The sequence below is a fragment of the Bubalus kerabau genome, chromosome 1 (assembly GCF_029407905.1).
Source record: "Bubalus kerabau isolate K-KA32 ecotype Philippines breed swamp buffalo chromosome 1, PCC_UOA_SB_1v2, whole genome shotgun sequence".
In the NCBI taxonomy this organism is placed as follows: domain Eukaryota; kingdom Metazoa; phylum Chordata; class Mammalia; order Artiodactyla; family Bovidae; genus Bubalus; species Bubalus kerabau.
Genome location: NC_073624.1, coordinates 171657909 through 171673362, shown reverse-complemented (window position 1 = coordinate 171673362; position 15454 = coordinate 171657909). Strand labels below are relative to the sequence as shown.

Here is a 15454-nt window from a genome sequence, read left to right as displayed (position 1 = left end):
CCACAGGCATCCACACTCCCAACACCAGTGAGGGTTAGAAGGCGTGATCCATATTTCTCTGCTCAGGACTCCCGGATCATCAAGGCACATTCCAGACATCCTCCCAGAGGCTGAGAATCTATTCCCAGAGAAAGCCAAGCTGCCAGCTCAAGACTCTTCAAGTGAACCGTCCCAACTCAAGCCTGTAGGGCACATGTGCCTCCCCTGCTTCCTGTTCTTCTCTGGACCCTGGAGACTGGCTCAGGAGGTGGGCCACAGTGGCCAGGGGCTGGGCACCAGGCCTGGCACCAAGTGGTTGGGGGTTGGGACTCAGACTCTGAGGAAACCAGGGGGCTGTCCCTGGGATGTTCTGAATCCCCTACACAGCCTCCACACTGTCAGGGAAGCAGAGGTCCATATCAGGCCGGCAATGGCCTGGCATATGCAGGAAGAGGGCGATGGCACCGGTCCCTTGAACACTGAGCCCAGCCCCAGCACTTTCTTCTCTTGCCTTCCCCTGAGAGACTCACAATCAGAATTTCTGCGACCCTTCGCCTCTAATGCTGAAAAATTCCTAGGAGTGTTCCATACTTTGTCTTGACCTGGTCTTTCACAACAAGATACCTTATGTTCTTTGATTGTCCCCAAGTCTCTGATTTCCATTTGCTTTGATTTTCATCATCTTAGGAAATATTTAAAATGAGAACAGTTCAGTAGCTTTGGTTCCTTCTCAAAAAAATCAATTGAAAAGCCAGTTGCTATGCAACCCTCAAGCATTGCTGATGTTCTGCTCCCTGGCTGATGGCATATTGTATAAAATAAGATAATCTCTTTTCTTCTGCTGAGTTTTTTTTTTAAGAAATGGAGAAAAATGTTGTTTTAGGAGAAACTTGAGATAACTCAGAGGCTCCTCATAAACTGGAAGACAAACAACATGTCCTTTGCACAAGTGCTCCTGATTTTATCCCCAGCGGGCCTCGGTGGGGCCTGGGACAGGTGCAAGGGGAGCAGAGGGCAAGGAAGCTGGTCTGCTTCCATCACAGCTTGGAATGAATAGCAAATCTGAATACCCAGGCCACTTTCTGCCCCCAGTCTGGGTCTCGCTCTCACTGCTCCCAGACCCACCCCCTTGCCCTGACTCTGCATATCTTGGAAGACACAGCTCAGGGCCCTCTCCTGGCAGGGGTCAGCCTGCAGTCCACTTGGCCTTTCTGTGCTTCAAGCCTTGCAGGGACAGTGCCTCACTCACTGTCAGGAAGCATGTGGCTCCTTTAAGAGCAGCTCATCAGAATCCATTCTCCTTGGGAGCCAAACTCTATTTGTGACTCTCACCCAGAAGCCCTTCCTGGCTTTTCCCGCAACAAGCAGAGCTCACTCCCTCTACACGAGTGCCAGCCAGGCAGTCCCCTCCGGATCACCCCACTCAGGATGCCCGGTGTCCTGTCTCCTTCGTGGTGCTCACCACTCTGAAACGACCTTGTTTACTAGTGAACTCACGGGGAGCTGGTGCCCCAGGCCTGGGGGTAGGCACATCCCAGGATCTATCTGCCCAAGAGATGGGTCCTCCCACTTCTGGAGGTCCCTGAGAGCCCTGGAAACAGGGCCTTACCCCCAGCACTCTGCCAGGTGGAGTCTGTGGCTGGTGGACACAAACTGTTATTGCCCACAATGAGATAAGTACAGAAATGGGAAACTTTCATAGCAGTTTGATGGACTGACTTTATGTCTATGGAATTTAATATTAAAAAGTCAGGGCTGGTATTCATGAATAATTTTGGTTTTGTCACATTTCCCTTTTCCAGTTATTCTTTTTAAACATACTTACAGAAATATTGGTCGGTGGTGCGACCTCCAGCTCTGAGGCGTTCTGTTTGTCTGGCCTCCTTGGCCCTGGCACCTACTCTGCAGGGACTGTCGCTGCCAGACTTCCTGTTCGATTGCTTCAGGTCCGTGGAGTGACCCCTCCTTTCCCCGGGGTGTCGGCCCTGAGCCCACAGCCAAGCATCCCACACTGTCCCTGGGCTCCTCTGCATCCAATGTCTGTCCAGCACCGGCCTTCCTGGACGTGGTCGGCCAGCCATGTCCTCCTGACTCTCCTATCCCCCCCGCCTGTGTTTCTGCAGCATGTCCTCCCTGGGGAAAGTGAGATCCCCACCTTGGACCCCACTTGCCTCTCACAATCCCGCAACTTGCTGAGGAGGCCCGAGTCTGGCCCTGTACCTTTCTGGAACCCTGCAGAACACACAGGCTCTGAGGGGCAGCAGCCCCCCACCGTGGCTTCCTGAGAACAAGAGGGGTGTGGAGGTAGGGGTGGCGGGCAGGGCGTGGGGCAGGGCCTGGGGGAGGCTCTGCTGCAGGAGACAGCTGGGCCCCGCTTCGTCCCTGGGCCCAGGCGAGGGGCAGCAGTATCTTGTCCTTTCTGGCCAGGCTTGGGGGCTGGGGATGGATACGGGGACCTAACTCCACATCCTGGCATGTCCTCTATCCTGACACCTCTGAACTCCATGGCAGAGGTCTGAGTTTGGTCAGCTATGCCTTGCTAGGCTACAGCGGGTGCAGTCTGCGCTCTGCCGAAAGCACACATCGAGCTCCAATTTCTCCCTTCCTGTCACCTCACCACCACGGATTCCTAGCTTCCCAGCAGGAAGTCAGGGAGGTGAGTGGGGACCGAGGTCCCCCTGCACCCTCTCACTTCTCACTGCGTCGGTCCTGGTCTCTCTGGAGCTGTCCCACTGCCCAGGTGGGCTGAGGCCACCTATCTTGTTGGCCAGGGGCTCCAGTCAGCCCCATGGCCCACCCTCCCCATACCATCCCCAGAAAGAGGAGGCTGTAGCGTCACAAGGGGCCCATGCCCACTCCCCTTACCCTCACTCTGCCTGTGGGGGACTCCGAGGGTATCAACATGGCCCAGGCAAAGCAGAACCCCTCCCGACAAGGTGGAATGTAAGGAGCGGTGGCCAGACTGGCCGTGGCCACAAAGGCGGGCCCTGCCACACCTCATAACCCGACCTCACCTGCAGGCGAGGCCGCGCACTGGTGGCAGCCTGCATCCCCCTCTAGCCGAGGTGGCTTGCCCGAAGTTTCCACAGACACTCAGGTGACAGAGGTCCCAGGCCCAGGCCCAGGAAAGGCAAGATTGTCCACAGGGCGGGAGAACACAGAGGCCTCTCCACTACCTCCAAGCCATCACAGAGAAGAGGTGCCAAGTAAAGCGTGAAGTCCTTCCTGCATCCTCCTTCAAATCAGAAATAAAACATTGGACACGACACGTGTAACATGCCACTAGAGACCCTTCCCCAGGCGCTAGCACTCAGTTAAACAGAAATACTTGGACTCTCTCATTTTTAAATTATTGCTTTTAAAAAAAATAAGCAATTTTTCCATAGTTAAAAATGTGCTATAAGTGTATAAAAGAAACCCTCAGGTATAAAAGAAACATCCTTATCATGATACATTAAGGAAATTCAGCAAAGTAGAAAGAAGAAAGTAAAAATCCATGACCTACTACCCAGAGATAAGTACTGTTCACATTTTATGTATTCCTTCAGTCCCTTCTGTGTATATATTTGTACACAAAATCGAGATCATAATACTGGAAGCTTATATCCTTCTTTCCCCAAAAGCAAACCGACTTGACTTTATGCTGTAACCATTTCCCAAAGCCCTTACACATGCTTTGAAAATGATATTTATTGCCAGTCTAATAACCCACCATTGAAAAAGCAAGAGAGTTCCAGAAAAACATCTATTTCTGCTTTATTGACTATGCCAAAGCCTTTGACTGTGTGGATCACAATAAACTGTGGAAAATTCTTCAAGAGATGGGAATACCAGACCACCTGACCTGCCTCTTGACAAACTTATATACAGGTCAGGAAGCAACAGTTAGAACTGGACATGGAACAAAAGACTGGTTCCAAATAGGAAAAGGAATATGTCAAGGCTGTATATTGTCACCCTGCTTATTTAACTTATATGCAGAGTACATCATGAGAAAAGTTGGGCTGAATGAAGCACAAGCTGGAATCAAGATTGCTGGGAGAAATATCAATAACCTCAGATATGCAGATGACACCATCCTTACTGCAGAAAGTGAAGAAGATCTAAAGAGCCTCTTGATGAAAATGAAAGAGGAGAGTGAAAAAGTTGGCTTAAAGCTCAACATTCAGAAAACTAAGATCATGGCATCTGGTCCCATCACTTCATGGCAAATAGATGGGGAAACAGTGGAAACAGTGTCAGACTTTATTTTTCTGGGCTCCAAAATCACTGCAGATGGTGACTGCAGCCATGAAATTAAAAGACACTTGCTCCTTGGAAGGAAAGTTATGACCAACCTAGACAGCATATTGAAAAGCAAAGACATTACTTTGCCAACAAAGGTTCGTCTAGTCAAGGCTATGGTTTTTCCAGCAGTCATATATGGATGTGAGAGTTGTACTATAAAGAAAGCTGAGAGCTGAAGAATTGATGCTTTTGAACTGTGGTGTTGGAGAAGACTCTTGAGAGTCCCTTGGACTTCAAGGAGATCCAACCAGTCCATCCTAAAGGAGATCAGTCCTGGGTGTTCTTTGTAAGGACTGATGTTGAAGCTGAAACTCCAGTATTTTGGCCACTTGATGCAAAGAGCTGACTCATTTGAAAAGACCCTGATGATGGGAAAGATTGAGGGCAGGAGGAGAAGGGGACGACGGAGGATGAGATGGTTGGATGGCATCACCGACATGATGGACATGGGTTTGGGTGGGCTCCAGGAGTTGGTGATAGACAGGGAGGCCTGGTGTGCTGCGGTTCATGGGGCCGCAAAGAGTCGGACATGACTGAGTGACTGATCTGAACTGAACTGAGAATTTCCAAAACCTCAGTAACAAAATTATATGTCTCTTTCTCGTTGCCCATTTTACTGTAACTGTCTCATAAGGGCAGCATTTCCCAAAGCAAATTCTGTAGAATGTTGATTCCATGAGGAAAAGGGTTCTGTTGAGAAAGAATTTTGAGAAACCATGTGTATTGACCCACCTCTTGGAGATTCACCCTGCACATTTTCATAGTAAAGTCTCTGAGAAATTTTGTTGTCAGAAATACCTGTTTTACTTTGTCATGTAGGCCTTTCCCAGACTCATTTGACCATGGAACCCCTCTATTCTCCTATGCAAACATCTAAGAACATCCTAAGAATTAGCAATGCAGAACACTTTTAGGGACAATGTGCTTCTTTTTCTACCTTTAAATAAAATTTGGGTTGTGATGTTACCATCTGTTACCAGTTCTCACCCTCTCAGCTCCCAAGGAGCTGATCAGGCTCCTTGCCCTGCTGGTGCCTTCAGCAGGGGCTCCTGGGCTTTGCCAGGTGCCCAGACTCAGGGTGCTCCGCTGTGCACCCCACCCATGCCTTTGCAAAGGATGCACTCCTCTGCCCTCCAGGCTTCAGCCCCGCGTGCCAGTGTCTCCCTGGCTGGCCCTCCTGGAATGGCACGAGGTGCCCCAGACCCAACACATCTCCTCTCAGCTCGCTGCCTTTCTCCCCAACGTGCCCCGTCCCCTCCTGTGCTCTCCACCTCAGGGGCCGCCTCATCACCTAGCAGGCTGCCCAAGGCACAAGCTCAGTGGCCTTTCACCTTCATCCACGTAGCACCCATCCCCTCCTGGTCTGGCCTCCTAAAATTCTCTCCCTTCTCTGTGGCTATGGTCCCAGGACAGCCCACGACTGTCCTCCCTTTGACGCTGCCCACTTTCTCCCAAGCCACCACTCCCACGGCCATTCTGCACACTGGAGCCTGGGGATCTTCTTAGAAATGCAAATCGGATCGTGTTACTCTCCTGCTAGAAACTGCCCTAGTGAGAAAACCAACCCCCTTGGCAGGAGGTACAGAGCCCTGAGAATCCGCTCCTTCCAGCTAGCTTCTTCAACACCAACTTCTGCTGTTTTCCCATCTTGCGCTGTCCCCTTCAGTCAGATTCAGCTGCCCCCTGTTCCTCCCACGGCCTGCTCTCTTCCTGCCTTTAACTTGAAACATCCCTGTGCTGGTTCGTCCCCTTTTTCACTCCCTCCCTGCGGCTGAAAAGTCACTGCCTCCAGTCATCTGCCTTGACCTCCGAGGAAGGATTGCCTGCCCCACCTTTCCCCTGCCAAGTCTCTGAGCCCTCGGTTATAAATGTTTCCCTGTCTGCACCTCCACTCCAGAGCAGCCCCTGAGGTCCGGGGGGTGACACCTGATGCACAAAAACCCTCAAAAAGTGCTTGTTAGATGATGAGCTTTGTCCTTAGGCAAATGGATGTGACAAATTACATCAACAGACTTTCTGATATTAAACAATCATCACCTTCCTATAATAAACCCTATTTAATCCTGAGGGGAATTTCTCTTTATGTATTATTGAATGAAAGGCTTAAAGCCTCATGATTTTTTACATCTATTTTTAGAAGTGAAACAGGTCTGTACTTTGTCTTAGATATGCTACCTCTGGCAACTTTGAATGTAGGAATCATATTGGCCTGAAAGAGAAATTGGGTGGATTTTAGAACATATATATATTCTGAAATTGTTTATATGATATTGCATTATCTTTGCTTAATAATTCCTTGCAAATGAATAAAATATACTGGCAAAAACAGGTTATCTGATTCTCTGTTTAGAGGTAATTTTAAGATAACTTTGAAAACAGTGAAGCACTTGAGTTCCCACATGATTATGGGGTTTCCCATTTCCCCAAGAAATCCTGAATTTCCCAAGATCTTCTGGGTCCCTGACCCAGAGTTTCTCAAAATCTTACCTACAGGTTTTCTACTGGTTTCTACCAGGTTTCTACCTGCTTGAGATACTTAAGGAAAGAAAAACAAGAAGAAACATCTTTGGGTGGGGACAATTTAGCACAAAGTCTGTCAGGAAGTAGTTAAAATAATCAAGGCTTTGTTCCATGGAGTAATTAACATTGGGAAGGAGACAGACAGTTCCTAGGCCAAATGAGAACCAAAACGTTGCCCGCACTGGTGAGCAGTTAACCACACACAGCCCTCCAGTTATTCCTTTTAATGCCCTGACCACTCGGTGGCTCTTCTCCTCTTCCTACCCGCTGCCCTCTGCAGAGGCAAAAAGTGGGGAGGGGGCTGGATATAACCATGCCCATCCCTCAAGCTACCAGCCTCGAAATTCCTCAGATGCCGAAGGATGCTAATGAGGGGTCTCAGGCCAGGAAAGGGGAACCCAGCCTGAGGAGGGGGCAGGAGGGGGAGGAACAGGGAGCACATTGATGACTGCTCTAATGGGGATGCACAAGTCCCGTCGGACATTCCAAAGCCCTTTGTCAGCAAACGGAGGCTGGAACGGGATCACTGGGCGTGGGTCACCCTAGCCTTACCCCGCTGTATACTGCGCCTGCGTGCCGAGAATGTCCCACCCTGCCACAAACTGCCTGCTTACCTGCAGAGGAAGGTGTGCACGCCCCTCCTTCACAGACCACCACTGGGTATCAGGGTGGAGGGGTCAGGAAAAGGCCCAGGCAGCAACTGTCCCCAAAGCTTTCCCTTCAGCCAGGAAAAGCACCCGGCTGTGGGTTGCATTGTACGTATGCTTTCTGATCTTTTAGCTTATGCTTCCTCTCTTCTTTCTAGACTAAATATGCCAAAGGTTTGCTTTTCCCAAGGCTCGCTTCTCGATGGAGCCTATTGTTACTTTCTATTTGCTACTTTATTGATTTTTGTCTTTTCCTAAACTATTTCCTTTTTACTTTCCTTAGGTTTCGGGTTTGGGTAGTTGTTAATATCTGTTCTAACTTACTGAGTTGAATACAGAGCTAACTTGTTTTCATTCGCTCAGGGTGATCTTGGGAGGCGCCTGCCTCTGAATACAGCTTTGGCCACACTCCACAGGTTTTGATCTGTAGTGCTCTCATTTTGATTGGTTTTCCCCAATAGTCTGCAATTGAGGCTCTAACAATATTCTTCCCAGGAGATTTTTTTTTCAGAGAGACTGGACTTACTCTTTTTATATATCCCCTTCCTCCATCTAGTTTTAGAGCACTGAGTATAGTCCAAACAATTTTTGCTGTATGAAATTCACTAAAACTTTCTTTATGACCTAAAGTACATTTGTAATTGTTAAGTGTTCTATGATTCCTCAAAAAGAAGGCATATCTTTGATAGGTATAGCAAGGGGAAAAGATGGTATAACTAATTTAACTTTACCCATTATATTAATTTGCTTCCCAGGCAGCTCAGTGGTAAAGAATTCGCCTGCAATGTAGGAGACATTGGGTTCAGTTCCTGGGTTGGGAAGATCCCCTGGAGTAGGAAATGGCAACCCACTTCAGTATTCTTGCTAGGGAAAACTCTGTGGACAGAGAAGCCTGGTGGGCTATAGTCCATGGGGTTGCAGAGTCGGACACAACTGAGCAACTAAGCATGCTGCTGCTGCTACTAAGTCACTTCAGTCATGTGTGACTCTGTGGGACCCCATAGACGGCAGGCCATGAGGCTCCCCCGTCCCTGGGATTCTCCAGGCAAATGAGCATTGTATTATTTGAAACTCCTATGCCTTTAAGAGGAGAAGGCAGTGGCACCCCACGCCAGTACTCTTGCCTGGAAAATCCCATGGACAGAGGGGCCTGGTGGGCTGCAATCCATGGGGTCACTGAGGGTCGGACACGACTGAGCGACTTCACTTTCACTTTTCACTTTCATGCATTGGAGAAGGAAATGGCAGCCCACTCCAGTGTTCTTGCCTGGAGAATCCCAGGGACAGGGGAGCCTGGTAGGCTGCTGTCTATGGGGTCGCACAGAGTCGGACACGACTGAAGCGACTTAGCAGCAGCAGCAGCAGCATGCCTTTAAGAATGTAATCTGTTAAAGGTCTTGGAAAGGGTATGAAAGACTCCTGCAGTTAGGTGTTTTGCAGATTCCCCCTTGTTCTGACAGTCTGCTCTGGTACATTTGACGTTGTCCTTGGGACATCGAGGGACCACGACTACCATCCTCCGCAGTGGTCACTGGCATCACTATAGAGAAACACACTTCCCAAGGTAGGAAAAGTGGGCTCAAGGGCCTTCGTCATCATGTCTGTACTGCAGGCCTTCTATGTTGTCTGCAGTTCAATTTCATTTTGTGAGACTAAGACTCTGCCTCTGAGTAAAGGACTTAACCCTCCACATAATTACTACGCCTGATGTGCCTCGGCTTCATCTTAATACGACCTGACTTTTTTCATACTGAGTGAGGTCAGACCACAGATTCCAGAATTTGGCTGCCAGGGTGAGAAGCTGGACTCCTAAGGAGCCAGAGAAAGAAAGAAAGAAAGTGAAGTCGCTCAGTTGTGTCTGACTCTTTGCGACCCCATGGACTGTAGCCTACAATGCTCCTCTGTCCATGGGATTTTCCAGGCAAGAATACTAGAGTGGGTTGCCATATCCTTCTCCAGGGGATCTTCCCGACCCAGGGATTGAACCCGGGTCTCCCGCATTGTAGGCAGACGCTTTAACATCTGAGCCACCAGGGAAGTCTAAGGAGCCAGATGCTACTGGCTACTCATGCCACTGAACTGCCTTAAACCTCAGTTTAAGTTTCACAAGTCCTTACTTGTGAAATGGGATCATCATAGCTCCACCTCCTCCTCTGTCCTTGGATTGAGTTAATTTCATGTAAAGTGCTCCCAAGCTGCTTAGCACAGGCCTGGCTCAGTTCACACTGGCCTGGCACCACGAGGCTCCTTCCTTCCTCACCAGCTCTCCTTTCAGCCCACCCCGTTATCTTTCCGTCTGGGGGCTTCCTAACTCCGCTTGCATAGACCTTGCATGCTGATAGGAAAAAGGCTTCAAGTCTGACGGCAAAGGGGTATAAGAAGGGCAAGAGTGCTCAGTGAGAACAGCAGCTACGTGGCATGAGAAGAGGACGTAGGCTGAAGACGCAGGCAGGAGTCAAACTGAGGGGCGTCTCAACCTTGCGTTTCTGCTGCTTTGACATCCAGGGCCTTGCTGACCTGGGAGAAACTGTCCCTCCCAGGGTTAACCAATTCCCAGAGTCAGTAAAGTGCTCACTGTGAAGCATATGCTCTTCAAATGCAGACCAACCGATGCAGAGTCCACACCCCCAGCCATCTCCTTCATCGGGCGCTCACGCTCCAGCCCATTATCCCCAGAGCACATCCCCAAGGACCAGGCACCAGGCACTCAGAGGCAGCCCTGGTTCCCCAGAGCCCGCCCTGGATCCCCAGAGCCCACTGAGATGATTCACACCGGCCAGTCCTAAGCCTGCTTACCCGTGATTAACCTGGTCCTTCCCGAGGAAACCATAATGAAGGCGCTCACCCAGTTTCCCTCTCCTCCCCCAGGCCTCCCGACCAACCCTGGCGCTTCCCTGTGTGGCCTTACAGGGCCAGAAACTGTGGGTAAAAGCTCTTCCATGGCAGTCACCTCCTGAGCTGTTGGTCTCACCAAACCTGAACCTAAATTTTTAAAGAGAAAGTGAGGTTGAAAGGAGAGCAGGGGCGGCTCACAAGTTCCTTGTTTCTTACAGGAAACACGGGACAGCTGGGGAGAGGCGAGGTGGTTTTGGCCAACATAAAGGCTTTTCAAGGGGGCCTCTGCCCCACTGGAGGGCCCCATTCATCCCACAGAGGTGGGGGTCCTGGTGAGGTGCCCACTCACCTTCCCGTAGCTCAGCAGGATTATCCGCACCAGGACGACATTGATGTGGGCCCCCAAGGACTCATCGTGATAGATTTCGTTGACCTGAAAGACAACCAGGGACACGTCAGCAGAAACCACAGGCTCACAGACCAGCCCTGGCTTTGTAAATGGCATCGCCACCAGCTCAGCCCCGGGGCAGAACCCGGGCACACCACCCCACCCCTTCCTCCTTGCCACACTTCATACTCAGGCATTACCATCAGTTCTGAATCAACCCCTTCCTTTCCCTCTGCTCCTCCTGCCCCCTTACAGCCAACCACTGAGTGGACACTGCCCCTCTCTCCTCAGCAGCCCCTCCGACCACCCCAGGGAATCTCCACCTAGAGCCTACACTGGGATGTGGACACTGCCCACGCTAAATGCTGGAGCCTCTAACTGCAACACAGCCCTTTCTGCCAGGGTGAACACGGCTCAAACCGCGGTAGAAGGGGCAATCCTGGGACTGTCACTGGTAGAAATTACTCCATAGGCGCTGCCGGTGGCTGTGAGATATTATCTGTACTCATCACAGCTTGGAAAGGGGAGTCATTTTAGGTGACCCCCAGATCTAATTTTTAATGTGCTAATTAAGAACAGATATTGCTGTACCACAAAGGTGCTTTCTGTGTTCTGTTTTGGGAACTACAGCTGACTCAGTGGGCTTCCTTTGTATTTTATCATTTTTTACTTTCTTTTTTGGGCTTCCCAGGTGGCGCTAGTGGTGAAGAACCCATCTGCTGGGTTGGGAAGATGCCTTGGAGGAGGGCATGGCAACCCACTCCAGTATTCTTGCCTGGAGAAGCCCCATGGACAGAGGAGCCTGGTGGGCTACAGTCCATAGGGTCGCAAAGAGTCAGACACAATCGAAGTGACTTAGCACATGCATGTATTTTATTTTTTACATTTACAAACATTATTTGAACAGGTTCCCGTGGGCCTCACCAGAAGTCAGAGGAGTCCACGGCACAAGAAAGGTGAGGAACCTCCCCTCCCCACAGCATAGCCTGCATGGCCTTCCAGAAACACTGGTTATGGTTAACCCCAGGTTTGGAGCCAGCCAAGTCTCCCTTTCCCACTAACTGCACCCTCACACACTCTCAGGATCTTACCTGGAACAGTGATCTCCCTACCACCCCCTGCATTCATTCACTTCCTGACCAAACTTGACTCTTCTGGAGGCCCAGCCTCCAGATCTCATCTGCTTCCCAGCAAGCATCAGGGTCCATCACTTCCTGACTTCTCTGTATTTTCCCTGCATGTCTCCAGCACTCAGGATGCAGTCGCACCCAGCAGATACTCAGGACACACTTGTCAAGAGAACAAATCCACTCATGCCATCACTCAGTGGAGAGGCATGAACTCGTTGTGCAGGCCCTCCCTGTGTGCCGACCAAACCCCAGAGGCTGCTGACCTTCCCCTGGTGAGGGCAGATCCCGCCAAATGCATGTCCCAGAGCCCCCTCTGTCATCTCAGGCCAGGGCCCTTCTCCCCCGGAATCGCAACTTTTTGAATCTCTATCTGAGCAATGGAAATTGCTACCTGCAAACGGCAGGAAAACCCTTTGGGAAATCTGAGAGTTAGCAAGTAAAATCGATTCACGATGGATGGGGTGGGCAGGCACATGGGGCATGCTAGACAAAGAGCCTGGTGATCACTGTCAGCCTTGCTGTGGCACCAGTGGGAGGGAAAGAGGGGTCCTGGGACGCCTCCAGCCAGCCCTACATGTGGCCCCGTGGGAAGCCTCCTGCCCATAAATCTACTTTCCAATTATAATTTCTCTGCCCAGACCTGGCTTTCCTCCAGGGAAGCGATGACTGATAGCCTACAGGATGATCACTGCAACTCGTGCATGAGTCTGGAGAGAGTGAACACTGGCCTGAGAGTCACACGCCGACAAGGTGAAGCTATGACTGGCAAGGTGGAGCCAACTCACCCACACTGGGCCTTCCCTTCAGTAAAACAAGATGAAGTCTCATCTTGCTTTGTAAGGACTAGACTTCCACACGTATGTGATGGACTGATCCTGGTGAAAACAGCAAAGCTGGGGTTGTCACTGCTGCTAAGCCATGTCACCCTGCAGCCCCCAGGAGGTCGCAGTGGCAGGGTGCACACCCTCTAAATCCAGATGTCCTTGCCCACCTTTGAGGGTCAAACCAGACCTGGGCTTTTTGGTCCACAGTGAGACAATAACCCTAAAAGTCAGTTTTTCCTAAGAGAGAGGGTTTTTTTTTTTTTTGTCTGTCTCCAAAGTATCATTTTATCTCTCACAAGCAATTTGGCTCACAGAATTTGACCGAAAGTTGTGGTGTAGAGCAGAAGAAGGCAGTGATACAGGAAGGTTCCGCTGGCCCTGGGGCGGGGAGCAGGGGTGGGCACGAGAGAAGAGAGGGGGCAGAGAAAGGGGTGAATGGCAAGCTTCACTCTACATGCTTCACTTCTGACTCCTAGGTCATGCTTCGAGTGAAAACAGTTCAGATACTTGGGAAGAAGATGAAAGCAGAGAAAGCTTGAACCTTCTCTCTGGGACCTGGGAGGGGACAAGGTCACCTCAAGTCCCTGAAGTCTGGGTGACTTCAGATAGCTACGCCTGGGGACCCAAAGACAGTGGCAGGGTAGCCTGCTGTTCGGAAGGGATTCAGGGCTGAGTTTACAGAATTATCTCCTTTGATGTTCCCAATAGCTGTTGGAGGCCAGAAGGAAGGGTGTCAAGCCCTCCTGAGAGATGAGGAAGCCGAGGCTGGCCCCCGAGGGAGGAAGGAGATGCAGGGCTGGCCCCACCTCAGTTGCTGGCCCAGAGCCTGCCATCAAGGCCCTCCTGTCTCCTGGCCCCACCACTAGGGCTGAGGGTGGCCACTCTCATCTCGGGGAAGGGCTCTTATGTCCTTCTTGGACAGTGGGCGGGTCTGACCCTGACTCCTGATTCCGGACAGAAGGGGGCCAGACCCCCCAGCAACTCCACCACTAGGTCCCAAGCTCTGCGAGGCAAAGCCCCACCTGCCACTGGGGGTGAGGGCCAGGTGTTCAGGGCCGAGGTGTCAGGCTGCTGCACAAGGCCCAGCTGTATCTTCTGAGCTGCCCACCAGCCACCAGCTCCTGGCAGTGGGGCTGGGCACCCTGCCTCTGGCCTTGGAGACCAACTAGGCCTTCAGGACTGCTGGGGAGCTAAATAGGGCATGTCCAGAGCTTGCCCAGGAGACAGCCAAAAAGGAAGCCAGGCCTGCTCTTGAGGTGTCCCAGCCCTGCCTGCCCTGGTGCCCTCCACTGAGGTGCACCTTTCTCTGTTTCTCCTAGAAAGCCTCCGCCCTTCCACACAGAGACACAGCTCCACACAACCTGCTTCTTTGGGAATCGGGGCTTTGAGCTGGGTGCGCCCCAGCCCCTCTCTACAGCATAGGCACCTCTTGGCAGCTGCTGGACCTTCTAGGTGGTCCCCAACCCGGATCCCTACTCCCAAGCCCTCCTGATGGCCCGGCCCCTGCAGACCCCCCAGCGGGTGGGAACCCCGCGGTAACCAGCTGGCGGGGCATGTCTTCTTGCCCATTAGGTGGTGTGACTGAACCCTTACGCCTGCAAACACGTGCCCCTCTGGCGTCCGGCTCCCAGTGCCCAAGCTGTGATTCATCAGGACCAGAAAGAGCAGAATGCAGGGCTTGTGGGGCATGGAGGAGGCTGGCTGTGCTGAGGAGAGGGCCCTGCCCTGCCCCCCAGGGCCACACCAACTTTTTAGCGGGTTGTGAAATTGCCACAGCCCCACAAAGCCAGCTGCACCCCATTCCCCACAGGATGCTCCCAGCAGGGCCCACTGTGGCATGGAGACCCCCATGAAGGGGCAATATTTCTGCCAAGCAGAGAGCTCACAGACACAGCACAAAAAGCCACAAAGACAGAGGCAGCTTCCCAACATCTCCCTTCCAATGCCCCTTTCTCCCCAACCCCCATTCCACTTTCTCAACAGGCAGACAGGAAGCAGCTCCTTTCCACCCCATGTCCTCCTGCCCAACCTCCCACCCTCATGGATCATTCTTTATGATGGCTGCCACTCCGAAAGGTCTGACTTCCTCTTTCCTCTGCCTGAAACCCTCAACGGCTCCTCAGCGCTTTCAGGAACAGCCCTCAGCCCTCAGCTTGGCACGTGGGGCCCTTTCAAAGGTGGCCCTGGCTTGCTTCTCTGAGCTCCACTTCAGCTACTTTCCTTCGGGAACCCTCACTCCTGACAACTCTGCCTTCTCCTGCTTATGCAATGGTTCGTACCTGTAATTCCCTCTCCAGCCTCTGGATTCTCAAAAAGCATTTGAAAAAGCAAAGGGCAATCAATGTGTTTCAAAGGAGGAGGGCAGTTACCACCCTGCGAGCGTCCCGCAACCCCCAGCCCAGGGCCTTCCCCCTACAACGGGAGGAAGCCCGCTGGGGGTTCTCAGGTTGCCCCCGCTTGCTTACAAGGATCCAGTCTGAGCTTCTTAAACAGGGAGTCCTACCCTTCCCTGGGACCTTGGTACTTGTGTGCCTCCGGTTTCTCATGCTCTTCCCCCAGCACAACTATCCCCTGCTCAAAGTGAGCCCTGAAAAGTAGTTGCTCCCAGAACAGCATGGAGGTTCCTTAAAAAACTAAAAATAGAGCTACCACATGATGCGGCAATCCCACTCCTGGGCATATATCTGGAGAAACATATGGCCCGATGCAGCACTGTTTACAATAGACAAGACATGCAAACAACTAAACGTCCATAGACAGAGGAATGGATAAGGAAGATGTGCTATACAGAGATGTATATAGTGGAATATTAGGAGAAGGCAATGGCACCCCACTCCAGTACTC

General features: G+C 51.4%; 1 protein-coding gene and 1 long non-coding RNA gene across 2 annotated transcripts in view; one reads left to right on the top strand and one right to left on the bottom strand.

The window, feature by feature from the left end:
- ADAMTS2 (ADAM metallopeptidase with thrombospondin type 1 motif 2) overlaps positions 1 to 15454 on the bottom strand; it is a 248750-nt gene that overhangs the window by 63414 nt on the left and 169882 nt on the right. Inside the window, exon 5 of the mRNA XM_055539330.1 lies at positions 10618 to 10701. Coding sequence (XP_055395305.1) covers positions 10618 to 10701 — 84 coding nt within the window. The remainder of the gene's footprint in view (positions 1 to 10617; positions 10702 to 15454) is intronic.
- LOC129622748 (uncharacterized) lies at positions 10243 to 12645 on the top strand. The gene is made up of 3 exons (XR_008700119.1): positions 10243 to 10354; positions 11564 to 11612; positions 12425 to 12645. It is a non-coding gene; the product is annotated as an uncharacterized LOC129622748 (long non-coding RNA).